General features: G+C 29.8%; 1 protein-coding gene across 1 annotated transcript in view; it reads right to left on the bottom strand.

Annotated features, from left to right (window-relative positions):
• The window catches only part of LOC130451619 (hemicentin-1-like), a 321757-nt gene that overhangs the window by 45464 nt on the left and 257852 nt on the right, over positions 1 to 18441 (bottom strand). Inside the window, exon 6 of the mRNA XM_056790757.1 lies at positions 14709 to 14819. Coding sequence (XP_056646735.1) covers positions 14709 to 14819 — 111 coding nt within the window. The remainder of the gene's footprint in view (positions 1 to 14708; positions 14820 to 18441) is intronic.

Raw genomic sequence — 18441 nt, 5'->3', positions numbered from 1 at the left:
GAGAATATTTTTGCACTACTTTTTAAAATATTCCACTCAATAATTTACAAAAATGGGTTTTTGAAAGGTGGTACTCTAGTTCATTACTTCTAGTTCATTCAATAGTATTTATTTTGCAGATATTTCTATTTATAAATGGTCGAATGTTATTAAATACCCTATATAATTTGATAACACTACATAAAGGTATTGTAAGATCGAGGATTATATCTTCTTAATATCCTGTAGTGTTTTTGATATTTATTTGAACTGTTTCTAACGGTGAATGAATTTATACACACTGCTTCTTACTTCTTAATTTATTCAAAAACTCACACTACAAATAATAAACTAGGCACTAAACACTAAACTACTCACTAGTTGTAATAATTATCCACAAATAAATAACTAACTTATATAACTTATTCATTTTAACTGGTTATGTTTTACTATTTCAATCCGTTAACTATGACATTCAATTATTAATACAAGCAGAATTTCTCTATAATTCGGTTCTAGAAAGTGAACAAACTAATAAAAAGTAAGCAAACAAAGAAACAGGCCATCTTGGAAATTGTTTGAATGAAAACAATATAGATAAATCGCCGCTTCAAATAAGTAATGAAAAACATGTAAAAAACCTTTCCGAGAACTACCGCATCCGCCAAACTACAAATAATAAACTAGGCACTAAACACTAAACTACTCACTAGTTGTAATAATTATCCACTAATAATTAACTAACTCATATAACTTATTCATTTTAACCGGTTATGTTTTACTATTCGATCCGTTAACTATGACATTCAATTATTAATACAAGCAGAATTTCTCTACAATTCGGTTCTAGAAAGTGAACAAACTAATAAAAAGTTAACAAACAAATAAACAGGCCATATTGGAAATTGGTTGGATAAAAACAATATAGATAAATCGTCGCTTCAAATAAGTAATGAAAAACATGTAAAAAACCTTTCCGAGAACTACCGCATCCGCCAAACTTTAGATTCACCCATAATAACCGAACAAGACCGACCCTATATAGTTTGAGAATGCTGTATATTGTAAGATTGAGAATTTTTTGAAAAAATCTGGATATAGTAACTATAAAGGTTGTCCCATTTGGTAAAGCGTATGTTTGTTTCATCATCACCTTCTTTATACAATCCCCTCTCAAAAGTATCAATGAAATACAGTTTATAGTTGAATATTCAAGATATTCTTTGAAAAATTAATTGCGACGGTTTATTATCAAGAAAAAAATGAGTCTCAAATCACAATTTTCCATATAAATGATAGAAAATCCTCACAATAAATAAGTTATGAATGAATTAATAAATATAATAATGACGTCCAAGCATTATAGAAAACCAATAAGGAGGATTATTTAGTAGTCTCTACGTAAAGTAAGTAAAGGAGTTGATGTGAAAGATTACCAATTTTTCACTAACCAGAACAACCAATCAGTAAATTAATGATATAACTGCAAAAGAGGTGGGATTCTAGCAATACTCTAAATAAATGTTGTATTCAAATAAAAATTCATATTTAGACAACATCCTGTTTAGATATTCTAAATACAGTTGATTAATGGTATTGGATATCTTGGCATAATATACTAACTAGGACAACTACAGTAATAGTATCAAGTGTTTATCAATGTTCATTAGTAAGATTATGCCAATTTATTCCCTAATAATTATTATTGTAGACCGAAACAGCCATCGAAACATCATTATAGACAAGTAACTCTATAATTACTGAATAAATTACATCATATTTGGAAATGATAAATCAAGGCAAAAATTATATATATATATATATATATATATATATATATATATATATATATATATATTGTTAATATTTTATGATAATAACTGTTTGTGTTCAATATTTATTATTATGAAAAATTGATATAATAAATTATATACAATTTGGGAGAAGAATAAATGAAACGTTCAATTTTAATCTTTTGATGAAATTCATGCACAAATTGGTGCTGCCTGCATATACTAGTAAGCAACTATAATCGATCGAAAAAAAAACTAATCAAATACACTCAAAATTAACTAGATGAAAAAGGATAGATAGAGAAAATACCAACAACACGGATCAGAAATATGCCGCGAAGAGTTCTAAAAACATTCCCGCGAGCGTCCTTGGTAGATTCTTTTTAAATCGTCAAGTGAATTTGGAGGAATTTGTTTATTACCTCGTTGTTAGGATAGCAAGTAGTGTTTAGTGTCATGTTTTGTATTTTTGTGTCAAAAAAGTGAATTGATTTTACGTCTGAGGTATTCATTGCTATTGAGAGGAAACTTTTTTCTCTAGCCCTTTAGCTGCAGCCTATCCCAACTTTTTGTATGCAAAGGCATGTTGTGGGTCATTTTAGAAAAACCTAAATGACGTCCTACCTTTTTCTGCTTATATACTATGTGGTACATGAAAAATTAGACATTCTCACTGAATGTCACTATACAAATCGATTTCTTAGATAAGTCAAGCCGCTGTATATTCTATGGAACCGAAATTTGAGTATACGTTAGCTCTTTTGATCTATTTACATGAAATTAATTTCACTTGTCTCTTTTATCGTAGCCTATCTCTGATGAGCGCCTCAATTAAATGTTGCTGTGATTTTTGGGAACTGTATCAATAGATTACATCAACATTTGTATGGGGCCAATCGCTTTAGAATATCATACAGACAGCTCTAATCGAATTCTGATGTAATGAGGTTAGATTTGATCAAGCACAGTTATTTGAATGTCCTAAATAGATTCAAACTGCATTTTTTTGCCAATTTTTATGAATTTTAGATTAAAAAAGAAGTCAAAAGGTGGAAGCTACGTCATAGTAAACGCGTAGTGGGGGAATGAATGAATGAGTATTGAGAATAGTTCATGCAAGGCATGTCAAGGTGCAGCGAGATCTGTAGAAACTTCACCGAGACTGTAGAAGAATCAGATGTGCCTCGTTTTCACTATCGATTTTCCATGCGAGCTTTTTTGGTTTTGACTATGGAGCTTCGTTTCAGGGTTTCACTTAAAAACCAGGTTTTAATCGCCGAACCACCCAATTTCGCACAACATTGTATCACGACACGGTACTTAAGCTTCCGGTTTTTCACCACTTAGATACATGTACGAATACAAAGCTAAGAGTGAACTAATGATTTCACACACGCGAAAAAAATAAGAATGGATAGAGCAGGAAAACCACATTGTGTGATAGAAATTTCATGAAATACGGACTAAATAAAAATGGGAATCTTGTATTATATTGATGAACGTTGATAAACCCATCAATTAAGAAATCAGCAAACTCTCCTTTCATTGGATATTGACTTTCATAGAGTTTTATAGAACCAAAATAGATTAATTTAAAGTTCTATCATTAATCTTGAATAGAAAGACAGGCAGGATGTAGTAGCTCTAGGAAGGTATTGTGATTTGAAATGAAACAAGGAATTAATAATGTAGGTTGCCACAATTTTTGATTCCCTATCACTGTTTCAGGCGTTTCAGTTATATGATGGGTCGAATTAATTTTGGAATAAAAGTTTAGTATGAGCGCGAAGAGATCAATATTCTCACTCTATATTTACAGGAGTCGAAGAAGCTTAAAGTGATTTATATAAAAAAATTTTGGTGTCATATTTTTTGTATTAATATTGTGTGGCTTACATTTTTCACAAATTAGCACAAGATACATATTCAGATAATTAACAAAGGTAGCTGAGATTTTTGGAGCAAGTGTTTTCTGCTGAAGGATATGGAAATTCAATAATGAATTAAAATACGATACGCCACTGTTTACGTTCTGAAATTCACACTGGATGCGTGGAAGGATAACTAATTCCACTCTATGCGTTTTCACACTAAAACTTAACCCATAACAATTTCCAAAGTATTTAAAGAGGATATGTTAGGAAGATTAACTGTCAATGATAAGATCCTCCCAGCTTATAACAGAACAGACTAAAAGATTGTATGAAACTCTTAACTTAGAACAGTAAAAGATACTAGGAAATTTTTAACTTCATTGATTTCTAATCAACACTTGGTTGATAGAGCTGTTTGCTTTTGAACTTTTCATATTTCTGATATACTACTGGACAATATTATTTCATTCATTCGATGTATTTATTCTCAACTTGAATATAGGGCTGTATATAAAATCACGCACGTTATCTAAAATTGAATTCAGACACCATTAACTTTCTTCCTGATATTGGTAGCAGACTCTTTGGGTTATTCAATTATTATGCAAATAGCGGCTATATACTTGTAAGGATTCTCCAAAGAAACGTTAAATACGTAAATAAACGAGTATTTTAGGGGTGGATCGTCGTTATACGCGATAGCGAAAATACATTCAACAGTAAACAAATTGGGCATAAATTTTAATGCAATACGTTTTGTAACGTACAGCGTGCTGTTTTAAGTATTTTTTACAAGTGGTATAAAGAGTTTTTCAAAAGATGTAGTTTATTATGTTCAGTTTATAATGGTGAATCGGAATAACTGTTATCATTTTTGGCTAATCCAATTCTTATAAATAGCAATAAAGTTACTGATTAAGCTGATGTACCTTTCTTTTTTAAACAAAAAATTTATAATTTACCCTCACGTCAACAAACTAATCGAATATCATATATTCATATTTCAATCTAAAAGAAAAATCGAGTCAACACAGTCAATTAATAAAGTATCTCTGAATTCAGTTTATAAACAACATATTCCTTGAAAAAATTATTGGAATGAATGCATAAAATAATTAATCTTCGGGGCATGTAACTGGATTCAAAGGAAAATTACTATTTCAATCCTTCCAAAGATAAGTTTTTGCTCAGTTTCTAGTGGATTTGAATAATATATTTCGTACAATCTACCTTTTTATTAACATCATTTAAGTTAACCAGTATTAATACAAAATTGATAATAAAGGTCATCCATTTAAGATAATGAACGAAAATCGATAGCCGATAGATCTAAAAAGTGGTAATGAAGCTCTTCAACATAGAAACAAATAAAATCGGTAGTTTCAGCATGAAAAGGTTATATATTCAGTTAATATAATTAGGAATTCGTTTGACGTTTTTTTCAAGTTCCTTCAAGTCAACTCATTTGTTTTTGATGACTAAAACGTTTTAATTAGATTGCAGAAAGAATTACACCCAATTTCACCTACACTAGGATTTGGAAGCACGTCGTTTGGTTATTGACGAAGGTACCAGTCGAAATCTGACTACAATGTACTACTTGTAAACCCAATTTTTGTTATACAAAATACCTATTAGTATATATACTTCCAAGGTATCAGTTTGATAATATTTGAACTGAATTTGTAATTATATTATCTTTGAAACATTATGTATATACGGTTGTAATATTCATTCCCATATATTTATTTCTCCAAACAATAAATCGATGGATGTAACCACAAGTAATCGTGTTCTATCAATAAGAAAAACAACATTGAAAGGAAATCCGCAGAAACTTCTTCGATACCATCGTCAGAACATCGAGAATGGGCATTAGAGACAAAGCTCGACCGAAAAGTTTTCACAATGCTGAAATATCATCCGCAAAGAACGTATCTTTCTTCTGCAATGGTTCATGTTTTGCTTTCCCCATTAGTCTCTAGAGTAATCTAAATGCTGCAATCTGTTTGGGAGAGGTCAGATTGCTTAGCGACGCAATGCCAGTGCAGAGTTGGCTTTACTAGTTTTAGTTAGAAATAAATTGGTTCAAGGGGAATAACAAAACTTTTCGACGCGATTATGTACGCTTTATTGTAATATGCATTTTAACTTTTTGTTATAACATTTATTTGTACTTTACTGCACTACTAGCTGGTTTTTATTTAAACAATATAAAACAATTTTTTTTTCGATTCCCTTTTTTACAAAACTGAAGCTGACGATTATAATAGGCATTTCAAACAGAAAACCAATAAAAATCTCAATCCACATCGACAATTAATAAAGGATAACAGACAGACTTCACACATTTTTTTGTTGGTTGACATTCTTGAAAGGCTGTCAGAATTAACAAACCTCGATTCAACAATTTTACACCAAATAAACGTATGGATATATGAAATATGTGGAATTTTAACAAGATTTTGATAATTTAAAAATGTTCGTCATGATTTTATACGAGTAAAATAAGCGTGAGTCAAATAAATCCAATAATTATATAATTATTTTAATAAATTTTTTTCTGATATTCCATTAATATAATAAAAGTCAATTAACTTAAAATACTGTGTATTTCTGAAATAAGTTGAAATTACTTATTAATGGGAGGAAGGCATGGTAGAGGAAATTAAATCGACTGAAGCGTTCGCAGTGGTTACTTTGAGCATTACGGGAAGCTATTATAACTAAAATTATAAACAAATCCACCTTAAATTTTTTTGTTTGTTCTAATTATAATAAATTAAATGAAAATAGGTCACCAGAGTTGTTGTGTAGTGCAAATTTTATGAATTTCTAACTGCTACATAGAAAATAAATCAACGGAATAAGTGGATAACTGCAGTTAAAAGGTTTAAGTAAAGTATAATCATAACCTTATTGTTTACAAAAATAATAATTCGAAGTATTGTAAATATTTGTAAAATTGTTAAATTCGGTATAAGTAAATCATTTTTCTGGAATTCTGTTATAAAAAAGTAAAACTAAAATTTATAAATGAATAAATTATAATATTATAAAATTGTAATAATTAAAAGAAAAATGAATTGCAGTGAAAAAATTTTTATTTTGTGAACAGTTTAATTAATACTGTGATAAAATTAATAAAAAATATAATTTTTAGCGTTGATGGATCACCGTGGGTTCCCAAGCCATATGATTATATTTGTAGTGATCCTTTTATTCGAGGTAAAAAATTGAATGTAGAAAAATTGCCAAAAACCTACAAAAATCCATAACTCCACATTGAATGTCCGCGCCTAGCTCCTCTCAAACTCAACCGATTTATGTGTTCAAAAACTCAAAAGAAAGAAGATGTTTCAGCGAGTTGTCTTAAACCAAAACGAACTCTGTTGCTATATTAGAACCTGAGATATAGATCTTTGAATGTAGAAAAATTGCCATAAATCTACAAAAATCCATAACTCCACATTTAATGTCCGCGCCTAGCTCCTCTCCAACTCAACCGATTCAAGTGTTCAAAAACTAAAAAGAAAGAAGGTGTTTCAGCGAGTTGTCTTAAACCAAAACGAACTCTGTTGCTATATTAGAACCTGAGATATAGATCTTTGAATGTAGAAAAATTGCCATAAATCTACAAAAATCCATAACTCCACATTGAATGTCCGCACCTAGCTACTCTCCAACTCAACAGATTTAAGTGTTCAAAAACTCAAAAGAAAGAGGATGTTTCAGCGAGTTGTCTTAAACCAAAACTAACTCTGTAGCTATACTAGAACCTGAGATATAGATCTTTGAATGTAGAAAAATTGCCAAAAACCTACAAAAATCCATAACTCCACATTGAATGTCCGCGCCTAGCTCCTCTCCAACTCAACCGATTCAAGTGTTCAAAAACTGAAAATAAACAAAGTGTTTCAGCGACTGTTTTTAAATCAAAACGAACTCTGTAGCTATATTAGAACCTGAGATATAGATCTTTGAATGTAGAAAAATTGCCAAAAACCTACAAAAATCCATAACTCCACATTGAATGTCCGCACCTAGCTACTCTCCAACTCAACCGATTTAAGTGTTCAAAAACTCAAAAGAAAGTAGGTGTTTCAGCGAGTGTTCTTAAACCAAAGCGAAGTCTCTATCTTGGATAGAACTTGATATATTGAGGATAGAACGTGTGTATGTGAAAAACTCTCGTAAGTAATGTACAGGGGGAAATCGCATTTGAGTATAACTTGAGAATGGTGAAAATTAGATGAAATCCGATGGTTGACGGGTGATCTGTGCATCAATACCTTTCATTGAAAGAAAAAAATTAAGCAAATAGGTTGGGTAGAACGCCTGAACGGACTCGGGATGGAAATCATCAATTTTTTCAATATATAAGATTGCTTTTCCAGTAACTAATTATAAAAATACTGTATTGACTTTTTCACCATTATACATCATAGAAAATGAATTATTATATTAAACTATTTGCAAGATCATTTCCAGTAAAGCTTCGTTTTTCAGATGTACTTTCATCTTCTTTGTTACTAGTATCTAAATTATCCGTCAAAGTTTCGTCGATCAACTTCTCTCACATGTCCAGCAAGAACAAGATTTTTACCCTTGGTCATATTTTCTGGTTGAAATTTTATTTGATGGCTAATGGACTGAAATCCTGTTTTTATAATAATATCCAGGTCTTTGGTTTAACTAAAAATAATTAAAAATTAATTAATTAAGCAAATATTTACTTATTCCATTCAAAAAACAGTTTAAAGCAACTTAACATCATATATGTTTACTGCATTCTGTTATATATTTTATCATTATACTTACTTGTGTTTTTGGCTTGTTCAAGATAATTATAAAATTGTAGTAAGTATTAAATTGTCACATTTATTTTTGACGACTAATTTATTTCTATTTATTATACTGTTATTCCAAAATTTTTCTGTTTACTATTGAAAAACGTTATAAAACATGCTCTGACAGCCTTCCATAGTTCATATTCACTGTGGCGTTGCAGTCAAACTCGGAGCGAATTGGTTTAGTACTGGTTTCTAGAAGCTGTGGTATTATTGCGTTTTCTCAATAATTTCGCGTCTCAAATAAACGCGGCTTTCGGGTTGGTTAGAGTATTTTTCTCGCTCTAACAAATTTCGTAGTCGTCTCACTGTTCGTTGACAAGCAAAATAAGTGACAGAATGATAGTATACGAAGCTTTGTATCACTGGAGTTAGCGAACTAACAGAACTATGCTGGCAAAAGCAATTCATTTATTGATAAATATGAATTAGAAATAATCCAATTTTTTTATTTGTCAACATTCTAAAACCAAATTGTCGTTAAATACGTTCTATATGAATAGGTGATCTTCGAATAAGTAAGTAGAAGGTGTGTATAAATAAATTAATAACTGCGTAATGATAAGTCTTAGCGCATAGTTTACTAGATAGTCATTTGTTTGGTGCATTTAGTGTATAAATAAAATAATGTGTGTATAAATTCACCCCACCTTTAATATCTGTTTAAAAAAATAACAAAAGAATTGAATTCCTTCACTTTTAATGATACTATACCTACTATCACAATCCCATAATTTAATCTGAGTTCACAACTCCAAATAGTGTAATAGAATTTGTATTGTTTTGCCCACACTAGTCTAGTTTTCTTTTTTTTCTTTTTCTCACAAAATACTGATGCAAAAGAAGAACGAAAAGGAAAAAAGTAAGTTTTGGGGCCCAGATTATTGAATGCTCTCTTAAAAGTTACTGCCGAAAAATTTCTGTCATTGCATTATTCTATATTCCATTATAATTAGCATGCCCATTTAGCTTGATAAGTTTTTAGCGCATTTTGGGGTAATGTCTCCAACTTCCAGTTATCACAATGTTCCAAATAGTATATGGCTTTCTTAGACACATCGTTCCCTTAATATTAGTAACTAATTAGATCATTCAACATAAATTGCATTCTAATATCTATTTTGCTGAATACTATGCAAGTTATAAAGAAAACGGTGTTTTGAAGATAAACTTCCAGAAATATTACATCTCTTCTTAATATATGATGAAGTAATATTAAATTTTCAAATATAAATTATTGGATGATATTTTAACGGTATCCATAAATTATCAACCTTTTCATATTATGTAACTGACGAGATGTTCCATCGAATACATTTTTTTTTTAATAAAAAGCTATAATAACAGATTTGATAAAAAATTTAATAAGTTGTGGACGAGGGTCTGAGGAATTCATCTAAAATTGAAGAAGCCCTTTTTCTCATAATTCAAAGAATCTTCCATGAAAACGAACAAGAAGCCAATAAAAATCCAAATTATCCTTGTCAATTAATATTTAACCGTATCGATCACTTATATTTAATGTGAAAATTCATTATTTCTGTATCATTCGACGTGATTGAAGAGGGTTTCTTTGGAGTAAAATATTCATAATATAGAAACATACAAATTCAAAATTCAATACTCTCACATTGGTATCTTTGCATGTATCTATATTTATATAAAAATAGGGTACTTGCATGGTTTGAGACAAAAATAGTTTTGGATACAACTTTTATCATATATTTTTCAATTCTTCGATCAATATTTATAGAGAAACAAATTATTAAAAATTCAAAAGTAAACACTGAACATATGATTCAAAGTAAATACGACAGTTATTCTCCCAGTTATTCTAATATAAGCGTTATCTTTAATTAATTAATTAATTGATATGAAAAATGGTATAAGAATCGTGTTTTGTGCCAGGATGTAGAAATATCACTACTAAAAAACATTATAACGTTTAATTTGATGTCGAGAAATTCGAATATACAACAAAAATGGTTTGTTGAAAGTGTTGGTCGTTTTGACGATCCTGCGAGATGTAATTATTTTTGTTGCCAGGATCATTTTAATGCACGTAATGAACTTACCCTATGAAAAATTTATTCACTTTATTCTTATATATAGAAAAATGTCTTATTTATCAAAAATTGAGCTCTTAGGTTAATTTATACATAATTAATGAAAAAAACTGTTTCATAAGAGCTCCGGCTACGGTGCACATCAAGCAGACAACCACTGAATGTTTTTATCAAACCTAGGACGTCACAACTGAAAACTTATGAGAATCTTTTTCTTACTGAGTTGAAAATTTGAAATTTTTGCGATTATAAATTAACATTTTCCTCTTCGTCTTCGATTTACCTTTCTTCCTCCTAGTTTGATTGTTTTCTATATCTTCTGGGACATTCCCTTTTGAAAATTCGATTTTTCTTGATTTTACTTTTAGATTCTTAACTTCCTTCTCTAAATTCCGATTTCTTTTCACAGGCTTCTTCTTTCGAGCTTCTATTTTGGCAATCAATTCATTTTTATACGTTGACTCTGTTAAAACTGCCGTTTTCCCCCTCTTTGTGTTTTTAGTTCTCGCTGTTTCTACATTGAAATGCGGAACTCGTCTAATATATTTAGGAGAAATTGCAAATGCAGCTACAGTAGCCAGTTCAGATGATGAGCTTGGATTAGAAAGATTTTTTTCCGAACATGAAGTTCTAGACAAATCTGTTTTTTCTATAGTCATATCGGAATTTGATGGTCCTGCAATTTCAACTGTTTCCTTTTGAATAATGGGAAGTGGAACAGTACCCATATCTTCATTTTCTAACATGTCAGTAGTTTCAGCAGGTTGAAACATCCAGTCTTTAAACGCACTACGATCCATAGGGAAAATCCTTGTCTTTCTAAATCCATTAACTGCAGTCTCCAAAACTGCCGCTTTCATGAAAGCAGCGCCGAAAAGTTTTCCAACCTGTTTGATAGCTATGACCCTTCAGGGTTCAGTTGCATCCACTTTCTACACTCTTCAGAATAATAAGTGCTAACTGGAGACAAGAAGGCAACATCTAAAGGCTGCATCCTATGAGTGCAGTGTAGTGGGAAGCATAATAGGATGACTTAATTTTTCCTTGCCGTTTCTATGAGCTCCAAAGGTTTGGTATGGGTTGCGTGCCTATCTAAGATTAGAAGAACTGGATGTCCTTCTGTTGGCTTGGCAAAAGTGATAAGGCACTTAAGCCCCTTTTGCATCCAACCACTTTCGTGATATTCGGCTGAAGTCCCTGGTGGTGTACCTTCTAATAGCTCTTGATTGGCTTTCTTTCGAGGAAAAACAAAGATGATGGGCATATAATTTCCTGCGGTACTCATACAAGTTTCTGCTGTAACCAAAGTTCCTCTCTCCCCCGAAACAACCTGACGTTTACCTCGCAAGGCGAGAACTTTCAGTTGACCCTCCATACCCCATCTTATCCGACTACCCCATTTTATCCAAATACAATATAAGAAATATGTATAAATGTATAGAAATAATAAAATTTTACTTCCAATAATTGATTAAGATTTTCGGTGATTTTTGTGTGAGTTGTAGTGAATGATGTTCGTAAATTTAGGCATAACATTAAATTTCAATAGGCTAAGTCCTTATGAATGTAGTTGAATATTCATTGGCTAAAATATAAATGACAATAAATTTTATAGGTTAGGTCGTTATAAGTGAAGTTCAAATTTATATATAATGAATTTTTATAGAATTTGTTATTTAAAATCTAAAAGATATGCATAAATTACACTAAGGTTATTTAAATCAGTTTTCTCAATAATACATTGATCATTTTGGGTAATATATGTTGTTTTTAAAAATAAACATTTTTGTAGCTTTTTTCTGTTGTCAAAATTGGCAGGTTCATAATTCATATTGTGTCCTTCATGATAGATAATCAGGATATAACCTGCTATCACTCTTGTGAGAAGTTATCCGACTGACCAGTGACCTCTTCGACTGACCAATGTATTTTTTTTCACAATTTAAACAAGGTATTTCATAAACTATGTTAGGCAATTTATTGATTAGAGTTTTATATTTTACTTTAGTAAAAATAGATTGAATATTAAGGGTTTGATTGTATGCTATTTTAATATTGTGTTGTTTAAAGATTCCAGAAAGTTTAGGAGTAACTAATTTAATAAATGGTAAAGGTGTATGAATATATGAAGTAGAAATGACTTTTGAAAATTATGATTCAATGTTTATGTCAATGTCAGATGAATTATACAAAGACCCAAATAATTTAAGTAAAATATGTTCACTTTAGGCTTCCAATAATGGGAATTTTCGAAACAAATAACCAGAAATATATGTGATTTGGTTGATATGACGAACGTTAGAACAAAAACAAAAAAATGTGAGTAGTATTTCATCAGAAAATAATAATATTAGAACAATCGATATTAAACTAAATGGATTTAGTTAAGGATGAGAGGTATTCGTAGAGCAATAAATTTTGGAATTGGAATTAAAAATAAAGAAGTAACAGACCAAAAAGTATAACTTTAAAAACTTTTCTCCCAGTTTATTCTAAACTGCGCTTAATTTTTTTATAAGTATCATAAAGAAAACCTACAGATATGCAAAGTAAGAAAATCTTTACTCTTTCTTGACAGTGACACAAACAAAATTGATTCTGATATTTTATAAAACTGCTGAATTGTGAATGAAAAGTCTCTCTCTTAATACTTGACAATTTCTCTTCTTTGTATTTCTTCTATTATATTTCCTCCAATACTGGAATGGAATAATGGAACTATTGGAAAAGTATTTCAAATCTTATTATTAGATTGTTGAAACATATCAACGGTTCCTCTGAAAATGTGTCATTATTGATTTTATATTCTTTTGATAACTGTATCATTTTTCGTTATGGACTTGGTTGCCTAATTTTTGTGGAATGAAATTCACGATATTTCATTTCATTGAGGGTTTTTTTGATATTTTTTAATGTGAATATTACCATTTTCTATACAGCTCAGTAATTTAAACTGCTACATCTTCTCACCAATTTAAAGTTAATTTCTTACTCCATGCTGTTGGTCCAAGTATTCCTAAGGACACACTACAATATCAAAATATTTCATTAAACTGAAATCTAAAACAGGGAGAAATCAAATAAGTGATATATAAAATGTACCTTGTAATTATTGTGACGATGTTTACATACATTTGAATATTTAGAAAATATATTGAAAAGTCATTGGTACGATGAAAAACTGCATTAAAAAAGTATGAAATATCAATAAAACGTACATTTAATAACGAAAATTTTTGGAATAATCAAATACAAAAAACATTCTCGGAAACGGTAAAAGCTCTCAATGGTAAAAAAATTCTACACCATTTTAGTAGCATTTATTATTGATTTCATAATTTTCGATATAACCATGAATAATTCAATTGAAGGATTCTACTTATTTCTGAGATGTGACAAATAAGGATAAAATTTCGTGTGACTGAAACTAGATTTTTATTTTGATATTTATGTAATAGGTGATCTAATGATGCCAATGTCAAATTATGTTTTGATTAAGAGGTATATATATGTTTTGATATTTATTTTCAATTAAAACAGACCTGAAATCAAGATTATAAATAAACATTTGTAATAGAATTGACTGCTATCTATAGACAAAGAATGTTATAGAGCGAGTAAATATTTCTCACGTATAATTGCACAAAGGTCTATTTGATAAAATTACTACATTTTTGTTTTATTGGTTGTTATATTCACATTTTATTTCCACTGTTTTGATGTGTCTAATAGAGAATCGTCCCTGTGTGAGTCGCATTCATTAATTTTTCTACGATAAATGTTTATCTGAAGTTTTTATGATTGTACTCGTAAAGCAAAAAAAATTTCAGTAAATTCACATTTTTATCACATATATATATATATATATATATATATATATATATATATATATATATATATATATAATAAGAGAGAAAACAAATTAAAATAAGTTCTTTATCACTGAATCCGTCTTTTTGATATAACTCTATTCACAAAAAAATGCAGAAAAGATTGAGCCCATCTATGGAACGGAGATAAAATTTATTTAAAATCTATTCTTTACGAAGAAGCTTTTTCCGTAAATTCAACGAAGCCATCGGAAGATCTGAGTCCGAACAAAAAGCCAATAAAAATCTCAATTTGCCTTGTCAATTAAACTCTTACCTCCAGAAACATCGCATCGAAGCACAAAGGAAGCCCCTTCAGCAAAAGGACCCACGAACGTTGTTAGAACCGTGCCGGATTCGTCCATGATCGTCATTTTCTGCGGAGGAACTGGAAAAATTAATTCGGAATTAATAAAAAATTGATAAGTGCCTTTTAAAGATTAAAGTGTTCAATAAAATCGTTCAACATCGAAGAAATTATTAGAGGGCGAGTTGAACTTTTGTATAATTCAATCTATAAAGTCAGTTGGATGCATTATCAAGAATTATTATATTGTTACATTCATTATTCAGTCTTACGCCAATTTTAAGTAATTCTTCAAGCAAGAAGCTAAGTTTTCAACGTTTATTTTCAATAAAAAAAGTGAAAGTCATATTCAAATTAGAAATTTTTTATGAGAAATTTCAATTAGTATAAAAAAATATAATCTCTTACTCTTGGTACTCTATTAAAGATGTCAAGGAACAGAGCATAAAATAGTATTTGTGATGCCGAGATATTCCCGCTGCGAGCAAGTCTATTTCGGAACTTGTAACATTTATTAATGTAGTCGAATTTATATTTGGGATAGTAATTGACCAGAAGTTTCGGGATAATAGGTGACAACCTGTTGTATCCAGCCAAGCTACCATTGAAGGAAAGGACAAACCAGATTATTCTGTTATCTCATACATTATTAGAATAATTCTCATGTTTAGATCAATAGCTCAAGGCTTTTTACTTTATCTGTTTTCTATCAAGAAATTTTTCTTAGTATTCAGTGTAAAAAACTCATGAAAGAGTAACCATTATCAAAATAAATTAATTTCCCACCAGTGAAACCTTTCGCCCTCATGAAAGGCAAAATCTCTTGAGCAGACACAAAGGATTTTAGGAAAAAGTAGGGATTCCGCTTTGATATAATGATGAATGGACGGATTGTTTTGAGGCATTACATTTTTTAAATGCTGAAAGAAACGTTTCCCGTACGCAATCCTTCATTTTTGACCTCCCACTGAAGTTTGGTATATTTGAAAATGAATTTTGTTGGAAAATGGAGAAAAATAATTTCCATTACTTCCAAGTTACTAATTGAAACATTAATTTAATCATACAGAATAATAATACAGAGTCTTAATTGTTTCAAGAATAAGTTTTATGAATTATACCTAACAAAAAAAATAAATCCAGATATATTGAGTAGGGAATTCAATGAAGTGTTTTCATTAAATCTATTGTGGTGCTGTCTTGTCGGAAAAAAAGTACTAATTATCATTTTCCATTAAAGGTGTGAGATTGGAATCAACAGCATCCTCCAATATTTTGAGATATGTTTCTCGGTTTAAATTTTGTGAATTCACCTCCAATTCACACTTTTCATCTAATAGTATGTTAGGTATGTACTATATGGAACATTCTAGAATTTTCGTTATTTTAATAACGAAAATTGTGTTAATTTCCGGTTACATTTATGATAAACGTATCTAAATAACAGATATCGAAGAAAAGTTAGTACAGGATTTATTTTATTAATCCTAATTTCACTTTTCTTGTACATATTGTAGGATCTAAATCAATATGACCGAAAATTGTTAGATCTGTCGCTTCAGTCCTATTTATCGAAGAAAAATAGTGAATCGAAACAATTATTGTGAACATTCCATAATTGGTCCAAATCAGTGGCACCATAATATACCATAAATAAAAAGCCGCGTTGGGAGAACAAGTGCCGCATCGCTGAAGAAGCCGCTAGATCAGTTGTAGTACAAGGACAGTATCGTATTATCGTACTACTGTGAAATTGTTTATATTGGTATGTTCCGTCATTTTCTTAAACATGTCTGACACGGGGACAGATTAGGAAGTTGTTGTCATTGGCTAAAAAGAGAACTAAAAAGTTTTATTCTAACGCTAGTGAAAAAACAAATGTAATGCAAGAAAATGATGACAAAACTGTTGGTGACGTTATTTTCGAAACGATAAATATTATGGCAGTATCTTCTTTAAGCGTCTACCGAAATAAAACATTTGAATTTTATGACGTTAAAAATATTTTTCATGAAGATATCAAACAATTAAACTTGATAAATGGAAAAAGTGTATCCAGCATGGCCAGGAAATGGTTGAAACCAAAATGTGAAATATAGACATTGTCATTGATGGGCAAGTTGAGCCCCTTATTCTAAATTTTGACGACAGTGGAAGTTTAATGTCATTTGATGGGGAATGAGAAAATGTATTTATTGAGGCAGAAAATGTATTTCAATGTTTCAATATACATTTTTCTATATTTAATCTTTAAAAAAAGTAAAAATGTGTTCTTTATTTTAGCCGTTTCCCTTATGTCTACATCTTCACGCACATTGTATATATTTGTAATAGTAATTGTGCATAATTATTTATAATTTATACTATTAATCTGCTGTATGAAACCTGTTACATGCTCGTCCATGAGTGAATATATTTTGGTTTACTATTTTTCTTGGATAAAAAGACCTTAGCATTATTTTCATACTTCTTTTTTAATTAGCCACCAAAGAAGAAACATCTAATGAATACTGTCAAATATTGGGGTGTATTGTTTTCTGTAGCCCACTGTGTATATTGATGGTAATAATTATCAATATTTCTACTAAAAAATATGCCTGTTAATAAACCTACGAGGTAAATAATCGAACAAATATTTTAAATGGAGAACATTATCAATAAAAAAAAATTACATTGCTAAAATGCAAATAAATTTCATTTATACATAGTTATTCCTATTATTTAATACCACAAAAACAGTTAGATTAATTTGTATTCAAATTATTATTTTTGTTTTATAATTAACAATATGAGTGAAAACACATTATCAAATAACATCAATGGAATAAATTCAGCATCTATGAAAAATTGGGGAAAGTGTCCAATTTCACAGAATAATATTTCGTAAAATAGAAATTCGATTATTACCTTTAACCCAATTCTGTATTTAAATTCTGTAAAGTTATTGAGGTAGCATAAGAAATATGATTATGTACGAAAGAGGCCAATAAAAATATAAAAGCATCTTAAAAAGGAAATTATTTTAGGTTATTTGAAGTAATTAGCTTTATTAATTAATAAACTCTATATTGAGAGGCTTTTTTCCTTTTTTTAGTTCTATAATACAATTTACAGCCTATATTCAAAAATTTTAAATGCTTCAACGTTCTTAATTACTATTCTGATGCAGGAATCAAAGCCTCATTTTCCCTTAAAGGCTTTAATAATTTAAATTGCGAATCCAATTGAACATTAATTTCATTTTCAACTATAAAATTACCCGACACTCTTATAGTAGTAATTAGTTAGTTGATCTTCCTACTGGAAACTTCGAATATTTGGAGTTCACATACACAAAGAGAGACAGAAAGAGAAATATAAATTTTAATATGTCTTGCTTCTGGTATGTTTATTAATGAAAGGGAAAGTAAATTACAAAAAGAAGAACTATTACATCCGACTGTTTGTAATATCAAACTAATAGATGATTCAATTAGCGTGCGGTTTAGAACTGTATGTCTTCTAGTGAATAAACAACAATAATGGTATGATTTGGCGTATAACTAGACAGATATATTCATTTGCATGAAAATCGAACAATGATATTAGTAAACGTTCATCTATGCAAGAATAATGTAACTATTAAATAATTTATATTGGTACATTAACTTGAGTGTCAGTCATTGATGCATTTTGAATAATTTAAAAAATAATGGATGATTGA

This window comes from Diorhabda sublineata, chromosome X (assembly GCF_026230105.1).
Source record: "Diorhabda sublineata isolate icDioSubl1.1 chromosome X, icDioSubl1.1, whole genome shotgun sequence".
NCBI classification, from domain to species: domain Eukaryota; kingdom Metazoa; phylum Arthropoda; class Insecta; order Coleoptera; family Chrysomelidae; genus Diorhabda; species Diorhabda sublineata.
The sequence above is the reverse complement of the archived record's forward strand: the minus strand, read 5'-3'. Positions and strand labels throughout refer to the sequence as shown.